Source organism: Gracilinanus agilis, chromosome 4 (assembly GCF_016433145.1).
Source record: "Gracilinanus agilis isolate LMUSP501 chromosome 4, AgileGrace, whole genome shotgun sequence".
Taxonomy (NCBI): Eukaryota; Metazoa; Chordata; class Mammalia; order Didelphimorphia; family Didelphidae; genus Gracilinanus; species Gracilinanus agilis.
The window spans coordinates 141919682-141946361 of record NC_058133.1 but is presented as its reverse complement, the minus strand read 5'-3'; the positions used below and the strand labels follow the sequence as shown (position 1 = coordinate 141946361).

At 39.5% G+C, this 26680-nt stretch overlaps 1 protein-coding gene across 1 annotated transcript in view; it reads right to left on the bottom strand.

Annotated features, from left to right (window-relative positions):
• Positions 1 to 1630: 1630 nt before the first annotated feature.
• AKT3 (AKT serine/threonine kinase 3) overlaps positions 1631 to 26680 on the bottom strand; it is a 180537-nt gene continuing 155487 nt past the window's right edge. The window contains exons 11-12 of the mRNA XM_044676315.1: positions 6628 to 6730; positions 1631 to 1944 (exon numbers count right to left, since the gene is read on the bottom strand). Coding sequence (XP_044532250.1) covers positions 1859 to 1944; positions 6628 to 6730 — 189 coding nt within the window. The 3' untranslated portion in view covers positions 1631 to 1858. The remainder of the gene's footprint in view (positions 1945 to 6627; positions 6731 to 26680) is intronic.

Sequence of the window (26680 nt, the reverse complement as noted above, 5' to 3'; positions counted from 1 at the left end):
GCCCCATTCAGTAAGAAACATTGGGATTTGGGGACATGAGTATATACAGAAAAAGAAAACTTGGAGGTGTTCTTTTTTTCCCTGATGACAATTCAGTGATTAATGTACCATGATCTGCCCAGACACACTAGTTCTCTTACCCTTTATTTTCTACTTGGTACATACTAGCGGTGGTTTCTTCAATCAATCCTCTTCATGGTCAGAGTGCCAAGTAAAGTGCTTTTCTGATCATCGTTCTGATGTCAAATCACTTTAAAAGTATTTCTTCCACCTCAAACAGACCATCATTTCTATTCTGCTGCCTGGCTTTCATAATACATTAATTCTCAAAGGAGCAAAAACATTCGTTTGTTTTTATTAACTCCCTGGTACTGGTAGTTGGGCTCTCTCCATGTACAGCACCGAGGTTAAATGACAGTATCTCTTCCCCTGAAGCCAAATTCTATGCAGCGTATACAATTTCAGAGCCTTGTCAAAATGTCCACATAGGAGAAAAAAGTGCATGATTCTCATCAGCTTGTACATTCCTTTGCATGTAGGACAAACTAAACTGCTGTAAGCCTAATCTATGTAAGTTGTAGCTGTATCTGCTAAGAGGACACACGCAATCTTCATCACTAAAAAATAAATACTACTGCAATATAAACAAAACCAACCCCAAAGGACATTCAAAGATCTTAACATTTGTGAAAAGATAATTCACACAGAACAAAAGAAAAGTAAAAACATGGAAGGCAAACACCTGTTTCTCTTGGTGCACAAGTTTTGGTGAAAAGCAGGATCCCTGCGCCTGTCTACATTCTTCAGCCATCAGGAGGGATGTACATCAAGAAGGAAAAAATGTTTCCATACCAGCACATGAGAAATGCTCTCTGGTGCAAATCATTTCATTAGACCCTTCAAGCGACTAACAACGCTGAGTGGACGCCGCCTTCATTCTTGGCTGTAACGCTCGGTTGTCCGTGATTGCACGTGAGATCTGGAAGTGTAAGTGTGCCGGCGGCCCCCGGGGCCCTCTACGTCTTCGGTAGTAGCCAATAGGAATTTATACATATACACGCATACAGGGATGTGTGTGCATGGGCGTGTGCATGTATATGTGCGTCTGCATGTATGTCGCTCTCTGGCTCTCTGGATCTCTGTGTATCTCGGCGGTTAAGTCCTCTGCTTCGGTGTTTTCCAAATGAATTCCAGCTGGACGTGAATGACATGTACCTGCTTCCAGGACTGAGATGCCCCAACTCGAGCTTTGCATCAGCACATCACCACCCTCTCCAAATTGCTTATTTGGACCAGCACAAACAGATGCAAGAAAACATCAGGAACTAAGTCTTCTTAGTCTAATTAATATTCTGATTTACCTTCTAGAAAATTAAGAACCAATTTATCTCTTTTTAACCTCTAAGGTGAGAGAAAAACAAAAGATGACAATTGGTGCACAAACGTACAATGGAGGACTCATGACTTCCAAAGATTGTAAAATTACTTCTTAAAGTTGCTATAATAGTGAGACGGTAGCAGCAATAGCATGAGACCTTAGACTGAGATAAAATTTCATGCAAAAACAAAAAGGCGTGTGTGTGTGTGTGTGTGTGTGTGTGTGTGTGTGTGTGTGTGTGTGTGCGTGCGCGCACACGTGCCTGTGAGAGGGTGTGTAAGAGAAGGTCAGCGAGGGAGCAAGGGCACGAGGGCAGGGACGAAGAGAAAAGAGTGGAAAGGGATGAAGGATCTCGTTCAATTTGGGACGACGTCTGAAAGTGCTCCTGCTATCTTAGCGAATAGCTAGTACTGGTGGTGATGCCCAGGATTCATTTCTGATAATAAACCTAGGATGACAGTGATGCAGCAGAATTCAAGATTATTCTCGTCCACTTGCTGAGTAGGAAAACTGTGGAAAATGTGGCCGCCTCTCATTGTCCATGCAGTCCATACCATCTTCGTCATCTGTGGGGATGAAACAACTCTTTGAACTTCACATAAATTTTTCAACAAAACTCTCTTTAGTCTGTACTCTCCTCAAGGATTATATTTTTACAGATTCTCACAAAAGAAGGATCAAGCTTCGACCAACATTTATCACATACACATCATCAAATTAAACTACAACAGTATTTATCTGAATTTCATGAACTCAGAGCCTCTAACCAAATAGCATCTTAACATGAACTTGTACATCAACACACAGTAAAGAATAACAATGAAATGATACTCATGAAGTAAGGAGAGATACTAAGGAAACTAGCAAGAAGGGAGAAATGTTTTAATAATCTGCAAAATAACTAAAAAGCTGTATTTTCATTTAACATTTCATTTCTTTATAGTCATAATTTCTATTATATCTATTGACAATAACTTAGCATTACTATCAATTATTATTTTTAATCCTACTTTAAAAAAAAAACTACTTCTTCCTCCCTAATCATATGGTAATTTGTGCCCCTTCCTAAATCTAACTTATATCTTGCCTCTCTATTTAAAGGATATTTCATCTTATTCTTTCTACTGTATAAAAATGGAAGAACTGGTCACAGTTGCATATTTAACAGCTTTTCCTATTCTCATCCTTTTAATCAAGTGAAATAATCCCAATTCTTTGAATATGCCCAGTTCATTTAAAGGATAACTTCATTCCTTCACCCTTCTCCTGTCTTAATTAATCATTTTATTGCCTTTCAAACAAATAGCAGGGAAAAAAAGAACAAGAATCACATTTTAGGCCATTATGATACTTAGTTATAATGTACTTTCACCATATTCTATAAATGTGGCACTTAGTAGCCTTGTTACACCCCAAAGAATGCTTTGCATTCTCTTAAAATGTAGGAAATAAAAGCTTCTGTTTTTACAGTATTTCGATTTTTCTCTTTCCTCTTTTTCATTAACAATCTAGAAGATCTGAAAGCTGTGACACTGGCAGAGCTATGTACGGCCGGGTGTCTATCATGTACCCCAGAGAACAGCAACCAAGTAGCGGCTAAGAAATCAACAATCATTTGTTGGATCATACTACAGGGAGGTGTCTATCTCTCTCTGCCATGTAAGCACATTCTCTCATTCTCTCTGCCCTTCTCTGTCTCTGTCTTTCTGTCTCTCTGTCTGTCTCTGCTTCTCTCTCAGAGAAGCTTCTGGACACTCTAGAAGAGCCTCCTCACCATGGGTCTAGGCTAACAATAAATTCAAAGCCAAGGAAGGATAATAAAGAAAAATTCATAGCTGAGCTCATACAACAATCCATTATGGGCCAAAATGGTAGTGTTGGTAGTACGGTGGTTAGAAAACTCATCAAGACTGAGAATCCATTTTTGATCAGTTTGGGATACCAGGTCCCTGTAAGCACACAGAAAGCCCCACAGGCTAATAACAACGACTTCTTTGCTTGAGGATGCTCCAAGTCTTGGCTACGTGTCTTAGCACTACCCAAGCAGACCCCAATTTCCTTATACCTAATGGCTGTATCATTAACATCAATTATCTTTCTGAAAATAATATGCTTTGTCTGCAATTCTGCACATTATTTTATCTGGGGAATTACTGCTTTTTTACAGGTGGTTCATTACCAAGAAAATTGTATAGCTTAAACATATCTTTTTTAGTTTTGGGATTTCACAGAATTCTCCTTGCCTTTCTCATCAGAGTTGTGCAATAATATCTGATGTTGAGACACCCTGTGTAAGATACCTCATTCTACAGAGGCACAGATGTTGAAATCTCAGTGTTCCCTTTACAACAGGAACTAATCATGCTTCAAAAAAAACATTTTTTCACCTTAATGGTTTTGTTTTGCTGAGGAATTTCAAGCACACCAAACGAGTAGAGGGTCTGGCACAGTCTGAGCTCTCTAGCCAAAGAGAAGGACTAGCAAAGCATCACCTCAGGAGGGTCCACAGCAAGCAGCCTTAGTCCGCACGTGGAGTCCAAAGAGGAGAGAAGGGGACCCCCCATCTGCTTCTGCTGCTACTGCCGAAGAAAATTCAAAATGACGGCCAGGAGGGCTTTCTGTTACTTAAGAGTTCAGAGAGAGCAACCACTTTGTCATCATGGAAATGTCTTCATGATCAAGGAAATAGCGATGCCGGGGCCCAGGTTTCTACGGATGCCCCATGGTTGTGACGGCGTGAGCCTTCCCCAGGCTCATCTTCTCTTGGGCTTCTCTGCAGCGAGGGACACCGTAAGAGCAGAAAGATCAGAGGATCCTGGAGCCCTCGGCAGGAGCTGGGGCAGGAGGTGCTCTTGCACTGGCCGGATATCCATAACCGCTCCTGGGATTCAGAAGGACCAGTGGAAGCTCCTCTCCACTGCAGCCCCGACGTGTGTAGCGTCATGAAGAACGAGGCGCACCTCTACAGAAAGTGCCTGTACACACACACACGCACACACACGTGCGCACACACACACACACACACGCACACACACACACGTGTGCCTGCTCTCAGTGTGAGTCATCTTGACCTACAAGCCGCCCGAACAGACCTTTATCATAACACCTCTAGTGACCTCTAGGCAAAACACGTGGAGTGGTGAAAGCAGAAACACCACCGGCTGCCCTTCAGTCTCTGGACCTACATAAAACGGCCGACCTAGTTTTCTTGGTGAATTTAACAACCTGAATGACATGGCAGTAAAAGCAGCGGATCTCAAAGCAGTCCCCTCTGCCTGGCGGAAGCGGTGAGCCATCCACAGCGCCAACCTAGGACGATGCCTTCCAAAATCTGTCCCATTAATTAACGCCAGAAAGGACAATGCGGCCCGCTGGTGCCGGGGTGTGCCGTGGCGAGAACATTCCGACAGACGGCTGGTCTGTGCTGAAAAAGAGCTACGTTGGGCTCCCTGGGGCCGGGCCGGGCCGGGCCGGGCCGGGGGAGGCTCGTGGGCCGGCCTCTGGGCTCGCCTCTGCGGGCCTTCACTAGGACCGGCTCCCGCGTGATCCCGGGTCAGTGTTTCTCTGCATCCCCCCGAGCGGTCCTCTGAGGGAGCCCAGGAGAGGGCCGGCGACGGGGGATGGACGTTCGGTGCACGTGCCCGGCCGCCCCGCCGCACGGGAGTAAATGGAGGCCATTCACCTGCGGGGCAGCATTAACGAGCAATGTGTGAGTCCACGGCCGGGCGGAGAGCAGACCCGATGGCAGGGCTGACACGAGGGTGGCCGAGCCGGCACCGGCCAGGGCGGAGGGGAGGCTCCTCCTCAGCTCAGACGAGGCTCCCTCTCGGGTGGAGGCCGGCAGCATCTGCCAGACGCAGGGCCCGAGCCCGTCCGCGGGCGTCTGCGGGACCTCTTGGGAGCACCTCGGGGCGCCGGGACATGCCGCGTCTGGCCTGGGTCAGCCTTGGGCAGGAGGATAGTTCTGGGGGGATGCCGGGAGCTATGCAGGAATTATGATACGGGGACTCGATCGGTGCCTCTTTTCTCACCTGTAACCAAACTTCTTTAAGATTCTGAGATCTCTGAGCTGATCATTTCTGCTAATAATCAAGCCTTGTAGACACAAATGTGTGCAATTCAAACCGTCTTCTAGAGATGACTGAAAAATGTCTCCTGAGATCAGAGAAATGCATTTGAAGTTGGAGGCCTTGAGAGAAAATGCTGTCCGGCGACCTCAGCCTGGGTCTGAGCTTGCGGTTGGCTCTCCGACACTCACTTTCTTCGTCTGTAGACGAGGAGCGCCAGGAACGTTCCTGGGTCCCCCCCAGCTCTGAAGCCCGGCACATATGAGGAGGGCGGAGACGGCGCAGCAGGGCGGCCGGGGGGCCTGCGGGCAGGAAGGCCGGCTGTCTGTCGAGTTGTGCCTCACGTCCTGTGTGACCTCGGCCAAGTCTCAACCTCCTGGCCTGGGTTTCCTCGTAATAAAACGGGGGTATCGTAGGACCCGCCTCCTGGAGTTGCGGCGAAGATGCCGGCACTTGTCCCAGCTTAGGCTGCTGAGCGGGCTGGGGCTCGGCGGGCCTCCCGCCCCGGACTCCGGGCACTCACGCGGCACCACAGACAGACAATTTCTTTCCGTATGTCCGACAGACAAGGAGGAGCGCGGCGGGACGAGCCTCGCGGCTCTTTCCTGGCTGGGGGGAGCCTGGTGTGGAGGCTCCGGGGGCGGCTGCGCCCTCTTTCCGCCGTGCTGCCCACTCCTTGGAGTCCACGTTCTCCACAGACGGTGGGGAGGATCCCCACTTGTGCCTCTGCCTCTCACAGGTGCTCAGCACACATCAGGCCAAGCTCGGTGTCTGTTTTTTTAGAGGGTGTCACACGGCTAACGTGCGTGCAAAAACTGTCTTAGTCTAGAGAATGATCTCATGTCCCTGAAGCTTCCTTAAACCACCCGTAGCTCGTCCCCTCTGGGCTGGGAAAGAGAAGGGCAGCAGCTGCGAACGGGAATAAGGTGGGCCGAGTGGCCTCACAAGAGACCCCCGAGGCAGCCGGCTGTGCGTCCCTCTCGGGGAGCAGCAGCGAGTCAGGAAGGTGGGAAAGTAAAGCGTTTATCGCTGATCTCCCCCCACCCCATTCAAGTGATTTTTAAATCTGTCTCTTGTTCCAGGAAGACTACATTCTTTACATCGGAATAACGTTATACTACAAAATAGCTTCTACTTCCCCATCCTAGGGAGGTCCTTCTGGATCACTTACTATTTACTTACATTTTTCAGGTGGTGTTATTGTAATTGTTTGAGCTGTAAATTCTTCATCAAAATATCTGGTGTCTGTCTCAGACGTTACTTGAGGTTTAAAAGGAGGTACCAGCTGAAGGAGTGGAGAAAGAGAGCGTCATCAATGAAGCTAACAGAACAAGGATAAAATCACTGACCAAATGGCTACGTGTGCGTGTACGGCGGAGGCCTACTTGGCTGGCTCACGGGGTGAGCACGAGGCCGCTTTCGCCTCCTTATGCCTCAATGACTCGCATTTTTTTTCAAACACGGAAGAAGCTGCAGAAGAGCGAGTATTTTAGGCCATTGTGATATGAAATGAATTTTGAAAGCTGCTTCCCCTTTACCCCGAGTGGATCCAAAAGGCTTCAGACTTTGGGGGGATCAATACTGATTTTTCTTTCAGGACCTAAAAAAAAAATCCTGAAAATGTATGGCATTACATTGAGTAAGAGCTGTGTTAAAATTCCACCTCACATGGTGATCTTGGCAAGTCACTTTTCTTTGCCTCAGTTCCTCATCTATAAAATAGGAGATTGAACTAGATGGACTATACAATCCTTTTTAGCCTGAAATCTATGAAACTACAAACTTTATGCTAGCTGGTTGTGTTTCTTAGCAACAAGAGTATTTTCATAACTCAAACCCTCCTTAGTCCACTGGTAGGGTGGTGTTTTTGCATTTCACAAGTAAAAATAACTTGTCTTTGATCTTGATAAGACATCTAAAATATTTCTTCCCTATAACCTATCTGTGGTCAGTACAGACAAGAGAACTTTGGACAGGAGGGCAGGGAAAGAGCCTTGGTTGGGTAATAGTAATACTGGGTAAGAGGCTGCAGGGACGTGCAGCCCTCTCCTGACCACAGAGAAATGACTACTAGGATGGCTACCACTTTCTCCGCTGTGGACCTTGCCCTGGTTTCCAGATGAAGCCTGTTTAAACCCCTCAGTTTTATACAAGAAAGGGTGATGTTTGGGGCAGGAAAGAAGGAAATATTGTATTCATAAAGAAAATAGGCCTTTTCTCAGAATAAAATTTTCACATGAGAGGGAAATGGGGTAAAAAGGAGTCAAAATTGTTGTGTCTGGTTAAATTTCTCCAAAGAAAAATTCCAAATTACACAGTCAAATTAATGTAGAAGTCATTTGATCAAAAACCATCACTGCTAAGACATCAAGTTTTACGTAACAACAATGTAAAATTGCTTCAAACATTCTAATAGACAGCCAATATAATAAGAGGTTTTGGGGGTGTTTCAAAAGACATTTAAAAAGTAAATGACTGCATTTCAGTTCTTGGCAAGCATATAACTAAGCAATTTTCATTTCCTCTCTCATCTTTTTTTTTTTCCAGTCCCAAATACACAAATTGTCATTTGAGGCTTGTGGATTCATCTAAGCACTCTTTTGGGACCTAAATCTAATCCTGGTTCTATTTATCAATGAGTAATAGATACTACAGAACAGTGTGGCTGCCCTCTCAGCACCCTTTAATCCCCCCACTTGGAATAGGGCCCTGTGCCAGGGCTGATACAAGCCTGCATTGGCTGCCAGGACAGATTTCTCTCTAGCTGTTCTGTCAAGATGATTTGACACAAGCAAGTAACTCACTAGGCAGAACAGAGCTGGGCCTCCTCAACTTGGGAGCAGGTTCACCCTGCCATGAACACTGCATACATATGCAGGGCCTTTGCAGGGTGGGCCGAGGCCATCTCTTTGTGGCTGCTTAATGACCCTCCCCCTGTGGGGAGGGCAGAGCCCGCTTCTAGCATTGTCAGTTAGTTACTTTCTATGTGAAAGTGTGACATGAAATGGTAGCTCCCAACGGAGGGCAAAAACTTCCCCTTTTTTCTCTGTCCTGAAACCTTTCATGGTGCCTGGTCCACATCAAACACTTTAAAAATGCTTGTTGACAGACTGATCGTACCTGACATTTTAGATGGTGATTTAAAGTCTACGAAGGATCTTCATCCTTAGAGCCTGGAGAATGCAGTCAATATGGTCCAGGGATTACTAGATCCCTTTTACCTAATAGATGGCTGAAGGGAGGTAAAGTGACTTGTTCAGGGTCCCAGAAAGTAGCTGGCTCAAAGACATGCCCACAGGGACAGGGACAGGGACTGAGGCAGGATTTGAACTCAGGCTTGCCTGACTTTGGGCACAGTGCTCTCTCCATTGTGCCCCCTAGTTGCTTCCATTTAGAGATTAGAATGCCAGGCTCTTGATTCCAAATCCACAGGGCTGTATGGGAGGGAAAAGTACACTACTTTGAAAAAAGCAGTTTCAAGATCTGAGTTTGAGTTCTAGCTCCACTATTTTTGAGGTGTGGAAACCACAGGAATTCCACTTCACCTTTTTAATCCTTTATAAATAGTGAGCCCAATATTTCTTTGCCCTCCTTAATCAAGCATCAGACTCAAACACATATGGAAAAAACTCTGAAACTGCGAAGCCCTGTAAAAATTTGTTATTTTGTTGTGAGCTTTGTCCTTTCAGTTATGAATGGCCCTCTTGCCATTATTGTATCAGGTACCTCTGATGGGTAATTGGGGTAGGCCTCACCTATTCATTCCCTATCCTCATCCCTGGAAGTGCCCATAATGCCATCTAAGGTTAAGATATTGGATCTATAAAAAACAAGTTTTTTTTCAGTTTAAGGGGAAATAGTTATATTGTAACTTTCTCTTCTTTCAATTAAAAAGAGGCAGCTTAGTGGCTTACTTGATAGAACTCTGAAATTAGGCATTTATAAAGATCAGAATTGGAATCTTGCCTTAAGACACATATTGGCTGTTTAATCCTGGGAAAATCACTTATCTTCTCTCAGGATTGGTTGCTTCAGATATAAAATTGGGATAAGAAGAGAGCCTATCTGCCACAGAGTCATTGTGAGCACCAAATGACATGTTATATGGAAGGTGCTTTGCAAATCATGAAGCACTATGTAAATGTTAACTACTATTATTATTAAGAATAAATGTAAAGGGGATTCTGGGAAGATGGTGGCTTAGAAGCAACAAAGCTCCAGACCTCTGTAAACCCTTCAGCACCGATAAAGGACCAAGGGCTTTGAAGGGACAGAAAACCAAATCTAACAATAGAACAGAACTGGAGGATCCTCCTGCTAAACCCAACTTAAAAGGTACCTGAAAAAAAAAAGCCTGGATTCTTGAGCTATCAAGTTCTAGGGGAAAGAAAAAAGGAAGATCCCAGGTCCCCTCCCCCACCTAATGCATGGAGTCTCCCGTAGATCTTGGAATTTCTGGGCCAGCAAGGGTGCTAGTCCAGAGGGAGGGAGTGCCTCTCTGGCACAGCTGTGCTAGACTGAAGACTCTGATCACAGACATCAGGGACACAGTTGGAGGAGAAACACAGAGAGAGCACCCAAACAAGCCATCTTGTGCTGTCTCCGCTCCCTACCCCCCACTTTTTTTCTCAAGGTTTTGGCTTCAGGGCAAATTGAGCTTTGCAGATCAACTCCACCATGGCTTAATCTTATCAATAGGGCAGATAAGAAGTCTTCAAAGAGCAAGGAAGCTCCAACATCCCTCCCCCATAGAACACAATGAAAGTAGCCAAAATCCCATCTTTAATTTTCACCACCAGCTAGGGGAAGATCTGGCCCCAGGGCTCACTAATCTCACTAATCTAGTGAATCAACAGAGCAGAGAAGAAGCCCTTCAAGGACCTAAAAGCCCAACCCAGAGATCCACTAAATAATCAAAGGAGCAAGATTATAGCCAATTACAGGGTTGGTGGAAGAAAGAAAAAATATGAGTAAACAAAAGAAAAAGAAAAAAGAAATTACAATCCACAGCTTCTATTGAGGAAATGAACAAAGACCAAATGGATTAGAGGAGGATCAAGGAAAACCAAGAAAAAACACAGAAACTCCAGTGAAATGGACACAGGCTTTAGAAGAATTCGTTTTCAATTAACTCAATAACTCAAAAAACAATCAAGAGAGGCTGAAGACAATTGCAAAAGAAAATACATGAACTTAAACAAGAAAATAGTGCCTTGAAATCCAAAATTGACCAGCTTGAAAATGAGGCAAAGAAAGTGAAAGATGACCTACGAAGAAAATTGGACCAGAAAGAGAAAGATGACCAAAAAGCCAGGGATGAAATTCAGTCTTTAAAAATTAGATTCCAACAACTAAAAGCAAATGACTTCACAAGGCAGCAAGAATCTATAAAACAAAATCAAAAGAATGAGAAAACTGAGAAAAATGTGAAGTATCTCATTGTTAAAGCCTCAGATCTGGAGAACAAATTCAGGAGAGACAATTTGAGAATTATTGGACTACAAGAAGATTATGACAAAAGGAAAAGCCTGGACATCATCCTACAGGAAATTATCCAAGAAAACTGCCCTGACATTCTCAAACAAGAGGGAAAAGTGGAGATTGAAAGAATCCAAAATTCAACGCTTACATTTAATCCCCAACTGAAAATGCCCAGGAATGTTATACCAAAATTCAAGAACCAAGGAAAAAATATTACAAGCTGCTAAGAAGTCATTCAAATACCATGGAATCACAGTTAGGATGAGACAGGATCTGGCTGCATCTACACTGAAGGACTGGAAGGCATGGAATACGATATTTCAGAAAGCAAGGGAACTAGGCCTACAACCAAGAATCAACTACCCAGCAAAACTGACTATATTCTTGCAGGGGAAAGTAAGGTCATTTTAATAAAATAGATGACTTCCAAGCATTCATAAAGAAAAGACCGGACTTAAACAGGAGATTTGATGTCCAAACAAAGAACTCAAAGAATCACCAAAAGGTAATTAAGGGAGGGGGAAAAAACTCAAAACTTTTTTTAATAAAAAAAAAACCCAATAAGTCAAAATTGTAATCATCAGGATAGCTAGAAGAAGTGTATTTAGAGGGAACAGTGACAAACTATAGGATGAAATGTCAAGATTCTTACATTTATGTATAAATATAAAATTTAGATATAAAACTAGAGGTAAAAAAGGATAATATTAAGAGAAATGGGAAAAGAGACAAAATAGGATAAACTTATATTTCATAAAGTGCATGGTGGAAGTGGGGAAGAAGACCAATACACTGGAAGGGTAAAGAGGTTGGAGACAAGATATATTTAAAAAGTCATATGTGCATTGAAATTGACTCAAAGAAGGAAGAACAATCAGATCTATTGGGGGCATAGAATTGATTTGTGCCCTATAGAGAAGTAGAAGGGTAACAAACGGACTGGTGGGGAGGGAAGCAACACTAGGGAGGGAGAGAGTGGGGGTGGGAGTAACTCAAAAAGACCCTAAAGAAAAATAAGAGGGGATTAAGAAGGGAGATGGGAGAAACTGAAATAAAGTAAGGATGAGGATTAGGGGAACTGATTAAAACCAAAACACTGATATAGAAGGAAATAGTGAAAGAAGAAAGGGCAGGCTAAGGAGAGGAAATAAAAATGTTGGGGAATACACAGCTGGTAATAATAAATATGAATGTGAATGGGATGTACTCACCCATAAAATGGAAGCAAATAGCAGAACGGATTAGAAACTAAAATCCTACCATATGTTGTCCACAAGAAACACACATGAGACAGGCAGATAGATAGAGAGTAAAAATGAAAGGACGGAGCAAAAGCTATTGGACTTCAAATGAGAAAAAGAAGGTAGGTTTTTCCATCAAGATCTGACAGAGCCAAAGTAAAAATAGATATGGTTAAAAGAGAGAGGGAAGATAACTACATCCTAATAAAAGGCAGTACAAACAATAAAGAAATATCAGTACTCAACATATATGCACCAAACAGTGTAGCTTCCAAATGTCTAAAGGAGAAGCTAGTGGAACTCAAGGATGAAATAGAAAAACAAAACTATACTAGTGGGGGACCTCAACCTTCCCTTATCATATCTAGATAAATAAAACCAAAAAATAAATAAGAAAGAGATGAGAGGTGAATGAAACCCTAGAAAAATTAGAGTTAATAGATATATGGAGAAAAATAAATAGGGATAAAAAAGAATATACCTTTTCAGCAGCACATGGAACACTCACAAAGATAGACCATGTAATAGGGCAAAGAAACATGGCAAACAAATGCAAAAAAGCAGAAATAATAAATGTAACCTTTTCAGATCATAATGCAATAAAATAGTTATTAGTAAGACTACACGGAGAAGCAAACCAAAAACTAATTGGAAATTAAATAATATGATTCTCCAAAATAATTTAGTAAAACAAAAAATCATAGAAACAATTAATAATTTCATTGAAGACAATGACAATGATGAGACTTCTTACTCAAACCTATGGGATGCAGCCAAAGCAGTTTTAAGGGGAAAATTTATATCACTGAGTGCATATATTAACAAATTAGGGAGGGCAGAGATTAATGAATTGGACATGCAACTTAAAAAACTAGAAAATGAACAAATTAAAAATCCTCAGATGAAAACTAAATTAGAAATACTAAAAAGCAAAGGAGAAATTAATAAAATTGAAAGTAAAAGACTATTGAATTAATAAATAAGACTAGAAGCTGGTATTTTGAAAAAAAAAGATAAAATAGACAAAATACTGGTAAATCTAATAAAAAAAGGAAAGAAGAAAATCAAATTAACAGTATCAAAGATGAAAAGGGAGACCTCACCTCTAATGAAGAGGAAATTAAGGCAATCATTAAAAACTATTTTGCCCAATTATATGGCAATAAATATAGCAATCTAGGTAATATGGATGAATACTTACAAAAATATAAACTTCCTTGATTAACAGCAGAAGAAATAGAAAACTTAAATAATCCCATATCAGAAAAAGAAATTGAACAAGCCATCAAAGAAATCCCTAAGAAAAAATCACCAGAGCCTGATGGATTCACAAGTGAATTCAATCAGACATTCAAAAAAAAAAACTAATCCCAATACTATACAAATTATTTGATATAATAAGCAAAGAAGGATTCCTACCAAATTCCTTTTATGACACAAATATGGTACTGATTCCAAAACCAGGTAGATCAAAAACAGAAGAAGAAAACTACAGACCAATTTCCCTAATGAACATAGATGCAAAAATATTAAAAAGAATACTAGCAAAAAAAACTCCAGTAAGTGATCAAGAGGGTTATCCATCATGATCAGGTGGGATTTATACCAGGAATGCAAGGATGGTTCAACATTAGGAAAACCATCCACATAATTGACCATATCAACAATCTAACAAAAATCACATGATTATCTCAATAGATGCTGAAAAAGCCTTTGACAAAATACAGCACCCATTTCTACTGAAAACCCTGGAAAGTATAGGAATGGAAGGGCCTTTCCTAAAAATTATAAAAAGTAGATATTTAAAATCATCAGCAAACATCATCAGCAATGGCGATAAATTAGAAGCATTCCCAATAGGATCAGGAGTGAAACAAGGATGCCCATCATCACCTCTATTATTTAACATTGTACTAGAAACACTAGTAGTAGAGATTAGAGAAGAAAAGAAATTGAAGGTATTAAAATAGGCAATGAGGAGACTAAGCTATCACTCTTTGCAGATGATATGATGGTCTACTTAAAAAATCCTAGAGAATCAACTAAAAAGCTAGTAGAAATAATCAACAACTTTAGCAAAGTTGCAGGATACAAAACAAATGCACATAAATCATCAGCATTTCTATATATTTTCAACACATCATAGCAGCAAGAATTAGAAAGAGAAACACCATTTAAAATCACCCTAGACAATATAAAATACTTAGGAATCTATCTACCAAAACAAACACAGGAATTATATGAACACAACTACAAAACTCTTTCCAAATAATTAAAACTAGATCTAAACAATTGGAAAGCATTGATTGCTCATGGGTAGGACAAGTTAACATAATAAAAATGACCATCCTACCCAAATTAATTAACTTATTTAGGGCCATACTTATCAAACTATCAAAAACTTTTTTACTGAATTAGAAAAAATATAACAAAGGTCATTTGGAAGAACAAAATATCAAGAATATCAAGGGAAAAATGAAAAAAATGTGAAGGAAGGTGGCCTAGCAGTACCACATATTAAGCTGTACTATGAAGCAGCAGTCATCAAAACAATATGGTACTGGCTAATAGACAGAAGGGTGGATCAGAGGAATAGCTTTGGGCTAAGTGACCTCAGAAATGATAAGTATATGATAAATCCAAAGAACCCAACATTAGGGACAAAAATACACTATTTGACAAAAACTGCTGGGAAAATTGGAAAACAATATGGGAGAGATTAGGTTTAGATCAATATCTCACCCCCTACACCAAGATAAATTCAGAATGGGTGAACAACTTGAATATAAAGAAGGAAACTATAAGTAAATTAATTGAACATAGAATAGTTTATTTGTCAGATCTCTGGGAAAGGAAAGATTTTAAAACCAAGCAAGAGTTAGAAAAAATTACAAAATGTAAAATAAATAATTTTGATTACATTAAATTAAAAAGTTTTTATACAAACAAAAACAATGCAACCAAAATCAGAAGGGAAACAACAAATTGGGAAAAATCTTTATAACAAAAAATTCTGACAGGGGTATAATTACTCAAATATACAAGGAACTAAATCAATTGTATAAAAAATCAAGCCATTCCCCCATTGATAAATGGGCAAGGGACATGAATAGGCAATTTTCAGATGAAGAAATCAAAACTATCAATAAGCACATGAGAAGGTGTTCTAAATCTCTAATAATTAGAGAAATGCAAATCAAAACAACTCTGAGGTACCACCTCACACCTAGCAGATTGGCTAAAATGACAGAAGGGGAAAGTAATGAATGTTGGAGGGGATGTGGCAAAATTGGGACATTAATGCATTTCTGGTGGAGTTGTGAACTGATCCAACCATTCTGGATGGCAATTTGGAAGTATGCCCAAAGAGAGCTAAAAGATTGCCTGCCCTTTGATCCAGCCATACCATTGCTGCGTTTGTACGCCAAAGAGATCATAGATAAAAAGACTTGTACAAAAATATTTATAGCCATGCTCTTCGTGGGAGCAAAAAACTGGAAAACAAAGACATGTCCTTCAATTGGGGACTGGCTGAACAAATTGTGTATATGCTGGTAATGGAATACTATTGCACTCAAAGGAATAATAAGCTGGAGGAATTCCATGTGAACTGGAAAGACCTCCAGGAATTGATGCAGAGTGAAAGGAGCAGAACCAGAACATTGTACACAGAGACTGATACACTGTGCTAAAATAGAATGTAATAGACTTCTGTACTAAAAGAACGCTACCCACATTAAGAGAAAGAACTACAGAAGTGGAAACACAGAAGAAAAGCAACTGCTTGAACACATGGGTTGATGCGGACATGATTGAGGATGTAGACTTGAAAGGACTACACCAAAATAACTATCAATAATATGTAAATAAATCTTGATTGATGACACATGTTAAATTTCAGTGGAAATGCGCGTTGGCTACAGGGGGAGGTGTTTGGGGGGTGAAGGGGAAAGTAAGAACATGAATCACATATCCATGGAAAATTTCTCTAAAAAAATAAATAAATAAAATTTAAAAATGAAAAAAAAAAAAAAAGGAATAGACTTGGGGTAAGTGACCTCAGCAAGATAGTCTGTGATAAACCCAAAGAGCCCAGCTCTTGGGACAAAAATCCATTTGACAAAAACTGCTGGGAAAATTGGAAAACAGTATGGGAGAGATTAGGTTTAGATCAAAATCTCACACCCTCCACCAAGATAAACTCAGAATGTTTGAATGACTTGAATATAAAGAAGGAAACTACAAGCAAATTAGGTGAACACAGAATAGTATATTTGTCAGATCTTTGGGAAAGGAAAGATTTAAGACCAAGCAAAAGTTAGAAAAAATTACAAAATATACAATAAATAATTTTGATTACATTAAATTAAAAAGGTTTTGTACAAAGAAAAACAATGCAACTAAAATTAGAAGGGAAACAACAAATTAGGAAAAAAATCTTTAGAACAAAAACCTCTGTCAAAGGTCTAATTACTCAAATGTATAAGGAGCTAAATCAATTGTACCAAAAAATCAAACCATCCTCCAATTGATAAATGGGCAAGGGACATGAATAGGCAATTTTCAGATAAAGAAATCAAAACTATTAATAAGCACATGAAAAAGTGCTCTAAATCTCTAATAATTAGAGAAATGTAAATCAAAACAACTCTGAGGCACCACCTCACACCTAGCAGATTGGCTTAAATGACAGCAAAGGAAAGTGGTGAATGTTAGAGGGAATGTGGCAAAATTGGGATATTAATGCAGTGCTGGTTGAGTTGTGAATTGATCCAACCGTTCTGGATGGCAATTTGGAACTATGCTCAAAGGGCTTTAAAAGACTATTTGCCTTTTGATCCAGCCATACCACTGCTGTGTTTATACCCCAAAGAGATCATAGGGAAAAAGACTTGTGCAAAAATATTAATAGCTGATCTCTTTGTGGTGGCAAAAAACTGGAAAACAAGGGTATGCCCTTCAATTGGGGAATGGCTGAACAAATCGTGGTATATGGTGGTGATGGAATACTCTTGTGCTCAAAGGAATAATGAACTGGAGGAATTCCATGTGAACTGGAACAACCTCCAGGAATTGATGCAGCATGAAAGGAGCAGAACCAGGAGAACATTGTACACAGAAACTGATACACTGTGGTAAAATCAAATGTAATGGACTGCTGTACTAGCAACAATGCAGTGATTCAGGACAACTATGAGGGACCTATAAAAAAGAATGCTATCCACACTCAGAGGAAGAGCTGTGGGAGTAGAAATACAGAAGGAAAACAACTGCCTTATCACATGGGAGGATGGGAATATAATCAGGTATACTGACTCAAAATGAGCACCCTAGCTCAAATATCAATAATATGGAAATGGGTCATAACACATGTAAAAGCCCGTGGAATTGTGTGTCAGCTATGACAGAGGATGGAGAAGAGAAGAGATAGAACATGAATCCTATAACCATGGAAAATTGCTCTAAATTAATTAATTAAATGAATATATAAAATTAAAAAAAAAAGAATTAATGTAAAACCATTTAGACTTTATGTGCAAGGTACTAGGGACATAAAGAAAATCATCACTGTCCTTGGAAAAATTTAAAAAAGAATTAAGGTGCAAGAACAAAAAAAATGGGATCTGAGATAGAAAGTGATCAGGATAAATCTTTAAAATAGTCTGTTCTCAGCTATTGGAAGGGAGAGTTCAAAGAAACACTGGACAGTTGCACCTGAGCTTGGCCTTGTGTCAGGAAAGAGATTTCAACAAGGAGAAGACAGTGGAGCTGTTCAGGTCTGGGCTGAGCTTAGTGGCTTCTACAATCCCTGCCCACTCAAGTCATGCTCTGACTGTGATATTGGAGGGCTTGCTTTCATGCTCTTCCCAGGATAGTGGGAAAGGTCAGAGGATGTCGGGAAATAGCTAAGAGTCCACCTGGGCTGGGATGCAGAGCGTGTGAAAGAAGACTGGAAAAGTGGGACTCTATCATGTTTGTCTAGGGAGTTTATTATTTTATCCCAGAGTAAATAGGGAATTACCGAAAGTTTTTGAGCAGGCAGTGATAAGGTAAGACTGTGTATAAGGCAGGTGATTCTGGCAGTTATGGAAGGAGGTGGAGACAGGAAACAGGAAAACCATTTCGGAGGCGATAAAGTACTCAAAGATGAAGCAGGCCTAAGCTAGCATGGTAACCTTGTAAGAAGAAAGCGTGAATGTAAGAGATGTTGATGAAAATCCTATAGAACTTGGTGACTGGTTTGGAGAATGAGGGAGAGGCAAGAACTAAGCGTGGCTTCAATTTGGGTAACTCAGAGGACCAATTAAAAAAATAAAACTAGAAAAAGGGTGCAAATTGGAGAAAGGGTAATAAGGTCAGTAACGGGAATGCTGAGTCTGAGGTATGCATAGCAAGAAATGTGCAGGAAGCAAAGAGGAAGGGGAGCCGAGAGGTCACAGGAAAAAAACCAGGACAGATGCCTCAATTAGGGCGAATTTACATCAATGTATATGTGGTCAGAGAGGGAGATGGCATATAGAGAGAGGAAAGAGCTTGGAACAGGCTTGAGGGAAGCAGAGCTGGAAAGCAATTTTAGAGATGAGGTAACTGAGGGTTCAGAAAGGTTCAGTGATTTTGCAGACAGGATTCAAACAGTTCCTCTAATTCCAAAATTTTATATTCTGTCTACAACACTATAACACAATTAGAAAAGGAAAAGCAATGTCTCAGAAGCTAAAGGAAGATGTCATATCAAGAAGTAGCGTATGTTCAAAAGTATCAAATTCTATAGAAATGTCAAAGAAAATAAAGACTGAGACGTGATCATAAGATGTGATCATAAGGAAGCTACTGGGTACTTCTTCCTCAAGGACAGTTTAAACAGCATGATTTTCTAGGATAATTAATAAATCCTCCTCCCAAACAGGGTGGGAGAAGAAATCTTGTTTTAAGATGTTTACAAAATAGTTTTAAAAGATTTACATTTATGTTTTGCCTATGCAATTAGGAAAATTGGTTTACCTTCATTTACTTAAGCAAGTATGACGTCAAAGCCAGTTTAAAGCTGAGGAAGCCTAATCAGACCAATAACTTGCTTTAGGAGTCAGTGGTACTGTAAACATCTACAGGACACAAATATCTCTAAAAGAAAAGCTAAAGTTCTGAGGCATGAGTTCTATTAGTAGAAGTATTATAGTATATAAGCAAAAGTGTAAGCACGGTTTGCTTGTTTTGCTTTGTTTTTTATATTTGGGATATATATATATATATATATATATATATAAAGGTATAGTGTCTTTAAAAAAACTAACAACCATATTTTTTCTTGAAAAACTAACCATTCAATTTATTTTAAACAGGAAAAAAATTAAGTCTGTATGTTAGCTATTATAGACTGGCTTAACATATATTCTTAAATAACTATTTTACATATTAAATTTGACAGATGCTATTGATATCATGGCTTCCTTGGACATGACCGCTCAATATTCACTTTTATTTTTTTTAATTTTTAAAAATATTTATTAATATTTATTTTTTAGAAAAGTTAACATGGCTACATGATTCATGCTCTTACTTTCCCCTTCACCTCCCCAACCTTCCCCTCCCCCCACCATAGCCAATGCGCATTTCTACTGGTTTTAACATATGTCATTGATCAAGACCTATTTCCAAATTGTTGATAGTTGCATTGTTGTGGTAGTTTCGAGTTTACATCCCCAATCATGTCCACCTCAACCCATGGGTTCAAGCAGTTCCTTTTCTTCTGTTTCCACTCCTGCAGTTCTTCCTCTGAATGTGGGTAGCGTTCTTTTCCATAAATCCCTCAGAATTGTCCTGTGTCACTGCATTGCTGCTGGTACAGAAGTTCATTGTATTCGAATTTTACCATAGTATATCAGTCTGTGTACAATGTTCTTCTGGCTCTGTTCCTTTCACTCTGCATCAATTCCTGGAGGTCTTTCCAGTTCACATGGAATTCCTCCAGTTCATTATTCCTTTGAGCACAATAGTATTCCATCACCAACATATACCACAATTTGTTCAGCCTTTCCCCAATCGAAGGGCATCCTCTCATTTTCCAGTTATAGTTTTTCATAATTCAGTAAAAAAAGTTTTTTGTTAGTTTGATAGTATGGCACTAAATAAGTAAATTAATTTGGTTAGAATGGTCATTTTTATTACGTTAGCACATCCTACCCATGAGCACTCAATGTTTTTCCACTTGTTTAGATCTAATTTTAATTTTTTGGAAAGTGTTTTGTAGTTGTGTTCGTATAATTCCTGTGTTTGTTTTGGGAGATAGATTTCTAAGTATTTTATATTGTCTAAGGTGATTTTAAATGGTGTTTCTCTTTCTACCTCTTGCTGCTGTGATGTGTTGGAAATATATAGAAATGCTGATGATTTATGTGCATTTATTTTGTATCCTGCAACTTTGCTAAAGTTGTTGATTATTTCTACAAGCTTCTTTGTAGAAATTTTGATTTTTGTAGAAAAATTGATTTTTGTGGTTGGATATCGAACTTTCCATTTAGTCCTGGTCTTTTCTGTACAAATACTTGGAAATCTTCTATCTTGTTGAATGCCCAAACTTTCCCCTGGAAGTATATAGTTAGCTTTGATGGATAGGTGATCCTTGGTTGTAGACCCAGTTCTCTTGCCTTTCTGAACATCATATTCCAAGCCTTGCGGTCTTTTAGTGTGGAGGCTGCCAGATCCTGTGTAATCCTGATTGGTGCTCCTTGATATCTGAATTGTCTCTTTCTGGCTTCTTGTAAAAATTTTTCTTTTACTTGGAAGCTCTTGAATTTGGCTATTATATTCCTGGGGGTTGTCTTTTCTGGGTCTTGTATAGAGGGTGATCTATGGATCCTTTCAATGTCTATATTGCCCTCTAGTTGTAGAACTTCAGGGCAATTTTGCTGAATAATTTCTTTTAGTATGGAGTCCAAATTTCTATTAATTTCTGCTTTTTTCAGGAAGACCAATGATTCTCAAATTGTCTCTTCTAGACCTGTTTTTTTGGTCTGTCACTTTCTCATTGAGATATTTCAGGTTTCCTTCTATTTTATCACTCTTTTGACTTTGTTTTATTTGTTCTTGCTGTCTTGAGAGATCATTAGCTTCTAATTGCTCAATTCTAGCCTTTAGGGACTGGTTTTTGGCTATAATCTTTTGATTTTCCTTTTCAATCTGGTTATTTCTGGTCTTCAATTTACTTGCCTCACTTTCCAATTGTGAAATTCTGCCTTTTAAACTGTTATTTTCTTGCCAGATTTTGGTTTCCAATTTGCTTACCATTTTGTTTGAGTTTTGGGCATCTTTCTCCAATTGGGAGTTTCTGTCTTCTAACCTGTTAATTTCCTTTTGAGCTATTTCCCACTTCTCTCACCAAATCTCTTCCATCTTTCTCATCATCTCAGATTTGTACTCTTCAATAGTTGTGGCCAGTTTTCATTATTTTGGGAAGGTTTGGATATGATTACTTGTTTGTTCTCCTATGCTGCTTGCTCTGTTGTTTGGTTTTTATCTGTGTAAAAGTTGTCGAGTGTTACAGATTTCTTCTTGATGATCTTTCTCTTTTGGGGTTCTTGTCTCTGGCTTGCCATTGTTAGCCCTGTGCCCTCTCAGGTTTATCCTCACGCCCAGGGTCCGTCTGCGCTCTTTAGGCTCCTGAGGTCTCAGGTCTAGTTGTTCTCAGGGTCAAGCCTCCTGGTGGTCCCCTTGCTTGTTCTTCTGCCCAAGGCTCCTTTAACAGTCTCAGGGTGCTGCTTCCACAGTCGTGCACCCCTCCGCACTAGGTCCCCACTCAAGGTCCTCGCCTGCACTCAGGATCCATGTCTGTGCTTATGTCCACGCCCACACTCGTGCCTGCTCTCAGGGTCTGTGTTCAAAGTCTGTGCATTCTTTAGCCTCTTGGGGTCTTAAGTCTTGCTGCTCTTAGGAACAGGCCCTGGTGACCCCAGGTAGCTGCCAAGGACTTAAAGTGTGCCTAAACTTGCTCTAACTCTTCTGTGCTGGCTTTGGCACTGTAGGTGGTATGGGGTGGGGGAGGGGGTTGCTCAGCTCGCGTTTTAGTGAGAGCTGTTTCACTCCCTTATAGCATGGAAATGCCCCAATTCAACGTACCTCCAATTCTGCGCCCTGTTGTGGAGTCCCTTTGTTCCCCTGGATTTGTTTTTATGTCTTCTTGAGGAGTCCTATATGTTTCGGTTAGGAGAGGTTAAGCAGCTGTTTTTTACTCTGTTGCCATCTTAACCAGGAACTAACTTTTCTCTTAACTGACATCTAGTTCTCCTTCTCACCCCTTTTCCCCCATTCATCCTTGTAAGAGAAGAAATTATTTAAATAAAGTCAACCGACAGCCACTCTCTACAAATATATACTATATATCCCTCATCTCTCTTTAGAGTTGATGGAACTTCTAATCAGTTCTGGTTTGGTTAAGGTATTTCATGATCTAATATGCAACTCAATAATCACTTTTATAATATGAACTTCCTGTTTAAACCAGCCTTGGTTTGCATTGGAGTATTCAAAGTATAAGCAAAGCTGAAAGGTCTTATTTTTAAGTACTGAGTCACTTGATAACATGTTTGTGACTGCAAATACACTTAATTAAAAAATACAATAAGTTGAAGACAAAAATCTTTCTTTAGAAACTATTTTTTCAGAAACTACAGCACTCCATGTTCAAGGAGATCAACTCAGCAAATATATTTCAGCTTACTTTAACAAATTATTTTTAGAGTTCTCTTTTCATATGTAATCTCCATTTCACACCAAGATCAACAGGTTGATGGGACACTAAATCCTCACATTAACCAAGCTAACTATAAACACCACCAACTCACTCTAAGGTTTGCTGACTTTATTCTTTTCCAATACAAAGAATGGGGGTGGAGCAAGGAGTCAAAATAATTATGAATAATGGCCTCTCTACAGAGATGATAGGATGGATGTACACTATCCCTAACTGGCCCATATATCCTCATCCAGGCCATAAGCCATGGCGATGTTTGAACCCTTGATTTTCTGTTCCTTGGGTTCTTGAGCTCATTGTTAAGGTCAAGGCTTAATGTTAGGCCTGATATGTGGAAGGGAGTTGTAGCTATTGCTGTAGTACTTCCTGCCATCTCCTCTATTATCCATATGAATGGGACAGAAATAGACTACTCAACTAACATTTTTTAAGCGTCAAGTTATCTGCTTTGATCTACACTAGGCATTGAGGATACAAAGAAAAAAATATTAAACAGTTCTTCCCCTCAAAGAGCTTACATTCTATGAAGAGTTACAGGAACCCATATAAATGAATAAAAATATATACAAAGCAAACACAATGTAAAAAGAATCTATGTGATGATACTGGCAGTGAAGATGGCCATTGCTATTGGATACCTAAGCTTTACAAAGTCACCAGCTGATCTTTCAATAAGTACCTGAACAGATAAACACCAAATAGGTGGCAACCTTAGAGAATTACTCTAATTTAACTTCATGAGACTTGTGTGATTCTTCAGGGAAGTATGGGAAATGAATAACTTTACTACTAATAAAACAATGAGATGAAATGATTTTATTATACAATCTGTCTTTCACTAAAGTCTTCCCTTGTCTCATTATGACTTAGAGGTGATGGTTATCCGGCAGAGTATATGCTCTAGCCGGGCCTATAAATGAAAAAGTTGACAATAAACCTGGTAATAGACACTTTGTCCATGGCATATAGAACATTTCAGAGGCTTATCACCAGAACACTGACCACAAGGTAATCAATTAATTTTTTCATTATCCCCTTCCCCCTAACTAATTTATTAGCCTGTCTAAGTAAGGAATGGGAGGGTTATGACTACTGCCACATTGATGAAATTATGGACCTTTTAAATGCTGAAGTACATTATCTGTCAGGGAGCTTCACATATAATACACTAAGTAGTGCCTGGTGGTTTTTAAAAAATACTTCATAAAAAGAAAGAAGACTGTATATTTCCTTTATAGTAAATCTAAATGACCAGAAAGATTAAATAATTAGATTTTTTCTAGAATAATCTATATGATGACTGAGGTTTAATGAAATCTTGAAATGATTTCCAATTAAAAGTTTCAATTATATTGTCACCGGATAGTTAGATACCCTCTAATTTTTATCACAATGTATTTTGAAAACTTTAACAAATATATCATAATAAAGTAAGTCATATTTCTCCCCCAACTCTTACATAATCCCTTTCTTCTCAGTGGGATGAAGGGAGGTTGGCAAGCTAGATGGCAAAGGAAATATTTTACATGCCATTTTTTTAAGATGATAAACTATATTCCAAGTCCTATAAAATTGGCAAAATACATACTGATACATGGCTTTATTATACTACAAACTGTACCTAGATACATATATACTATTTTAATCAGTCAACAAGCCTTTATGTTTTACCAGCTACGAGTTAGTGGAAGTACCAGAGAAACAAAGAAAGACAAACCATGCTCCCTGTCCTTTAGGAGCTCACATTCTAAAGGGAGAGAAAATGTTCTTTGAACCTGTTCTTATAGAAAATTTTCCATATAAAGAATGTTATCAGGGTTCTCCAGCTCAAATAACCAATGACAGAGATGAACTATGGTAATATCATTATTATAGAATCTAAATGCCATTTATTTCTAAGGGGAAAATGCATTTTTGTTTCAGTTGAAAGTAGCTGAAACACATCTTTACCCCCACAGTCATAGAAATGGTGGTGGTGGGGGGGTCCCACTCCCTCTCTAACTGCTCTCTTCCAGGGGGACAGGCCTTGAAGAAGGACACAAGCTCTGGCAGTAGACTTCAAACAATAAGGATCTAGGGGTTCCTTGGAAGCAGGAATGTCTCCCTGGCAGAAGAATGTCAGCTTCCAACTGGAATGGAATGAAATATAGGAATGGGAAAGGAGTAACTTTAAAGCATGGCATTAGAAAGAACAGAAGAAGCTGTCTGCATAAAAGACAGTCAACAATCAAGTATTACCAAGAAAGAAACAAGGTATTTATTAAACAGCACTAAAGGTTTAAGGTGAAAAATACAAAGTAGTGAAGTAGGGATTGTATGTACCAGGACCATCATACTTTTAGAACTGTATGGAAAACTGGAAAACTCCCTCTAAACCGTAGCTCTTCTCAGGTAAAAAGTCATCTTAATCCAATGTCCTCACTACAATAAGGAAACTGAGGCTTTGTTGAGTTGACTTGTTTATGGAAAGAAACACGGGGAATAAGTAGCAGTGCCAAAATTTTAACTCAGATCCTCTGTTTCCAAATCCAAGGATCTTTCTATTATTGTACCATGCTTGGTAACTTGGCTTTGCCTTCTGTTCTTCACTTCCTAAACCTATTGTATTGATAGATCTCAACAAAGTAGTTTAATGTCCAGGGCCAGACACTCAGCTGTCCCCCTACTATTAGTTCTCTAGGACAGTCTGTCTCTCCTGAAGTGCAAGTGCCTTGATTTTGTCTTTATTCCCCTAATGCCTTGCACACAGAAAGTAATTAAGTATTTGTTGCATTTGCCAACTGAAACTGCTGTCTCTAATGATCTTAATCAGTATATTATAACAGTAACCAGAATACTGAGCAATCACATTTTCCATATATACCTCTTTCCTGTAATGTATTTTTATCTAATGCAAATCTTACTAAGGCATCTTACAAGTAGCCAAATTCATGAAAAGTCAACATTTATACAACTGTACAATCATTTTAGACTAAATAACTTTAAGGACAACTGACACTTACTTCTTGGATAGTGGTACTACTGCTGTTGACATTAAGCTTTGTGAAAAACTTTGCCAGCTGGTTGCTTTGGGGAATGTGATTATTTTATCTTTTCTAAAATAGTGAGGGTCCATGAGCATTTGGTCAGACCAATAAAAATGAAAGAGAGGCTAGGGATAGAAGATTATTACTCTATATTATTTTGTGGGTGAGAAGGTGCTAGATTGACCAAAATAACCCACTGCTGTCTTATACTGTTAAGCTTTAAATTTCTGTTCTTTAAAATATTGCTGCAGGAAGATTATAATTTCAACTGAAATGAATGTTAATTAGAGAATTGCTTTTTTGCATGAAAAGAAAAGAGATTACTAAACTACAAGAGGAAAAGGTTTTTAATTGGTATGCCAAAATGTGTAATTAAGAAAAAGTATTGAATAAAAATCTAGCTTTGAGTCTGAGATGAACATAAAACTTAGTCCCTAAATATAAGCACAAACATATATAATTTAAAACCTGAAGAACCAGCACTCTGAATAGCATGCATGTATACCTCTTTATTTTTTACCACTATTCTTGGTCCCAATTCTGATCACTACTCCAAAAGGAATTTGATCAAAAATAACAAGTTATTTCCAATTAGGGAGTAAATTTCATTCTGGCATTCAATGACAGCCCACAAAAGCCCATAATTTCATTCTGGCCATGGTGTTGTTGGTGTGGTTTGTTCTTCATTTCTGAGAAGGACCAATGTTATCACAGGGTGGTATCTTGATTTGCATGTGAAT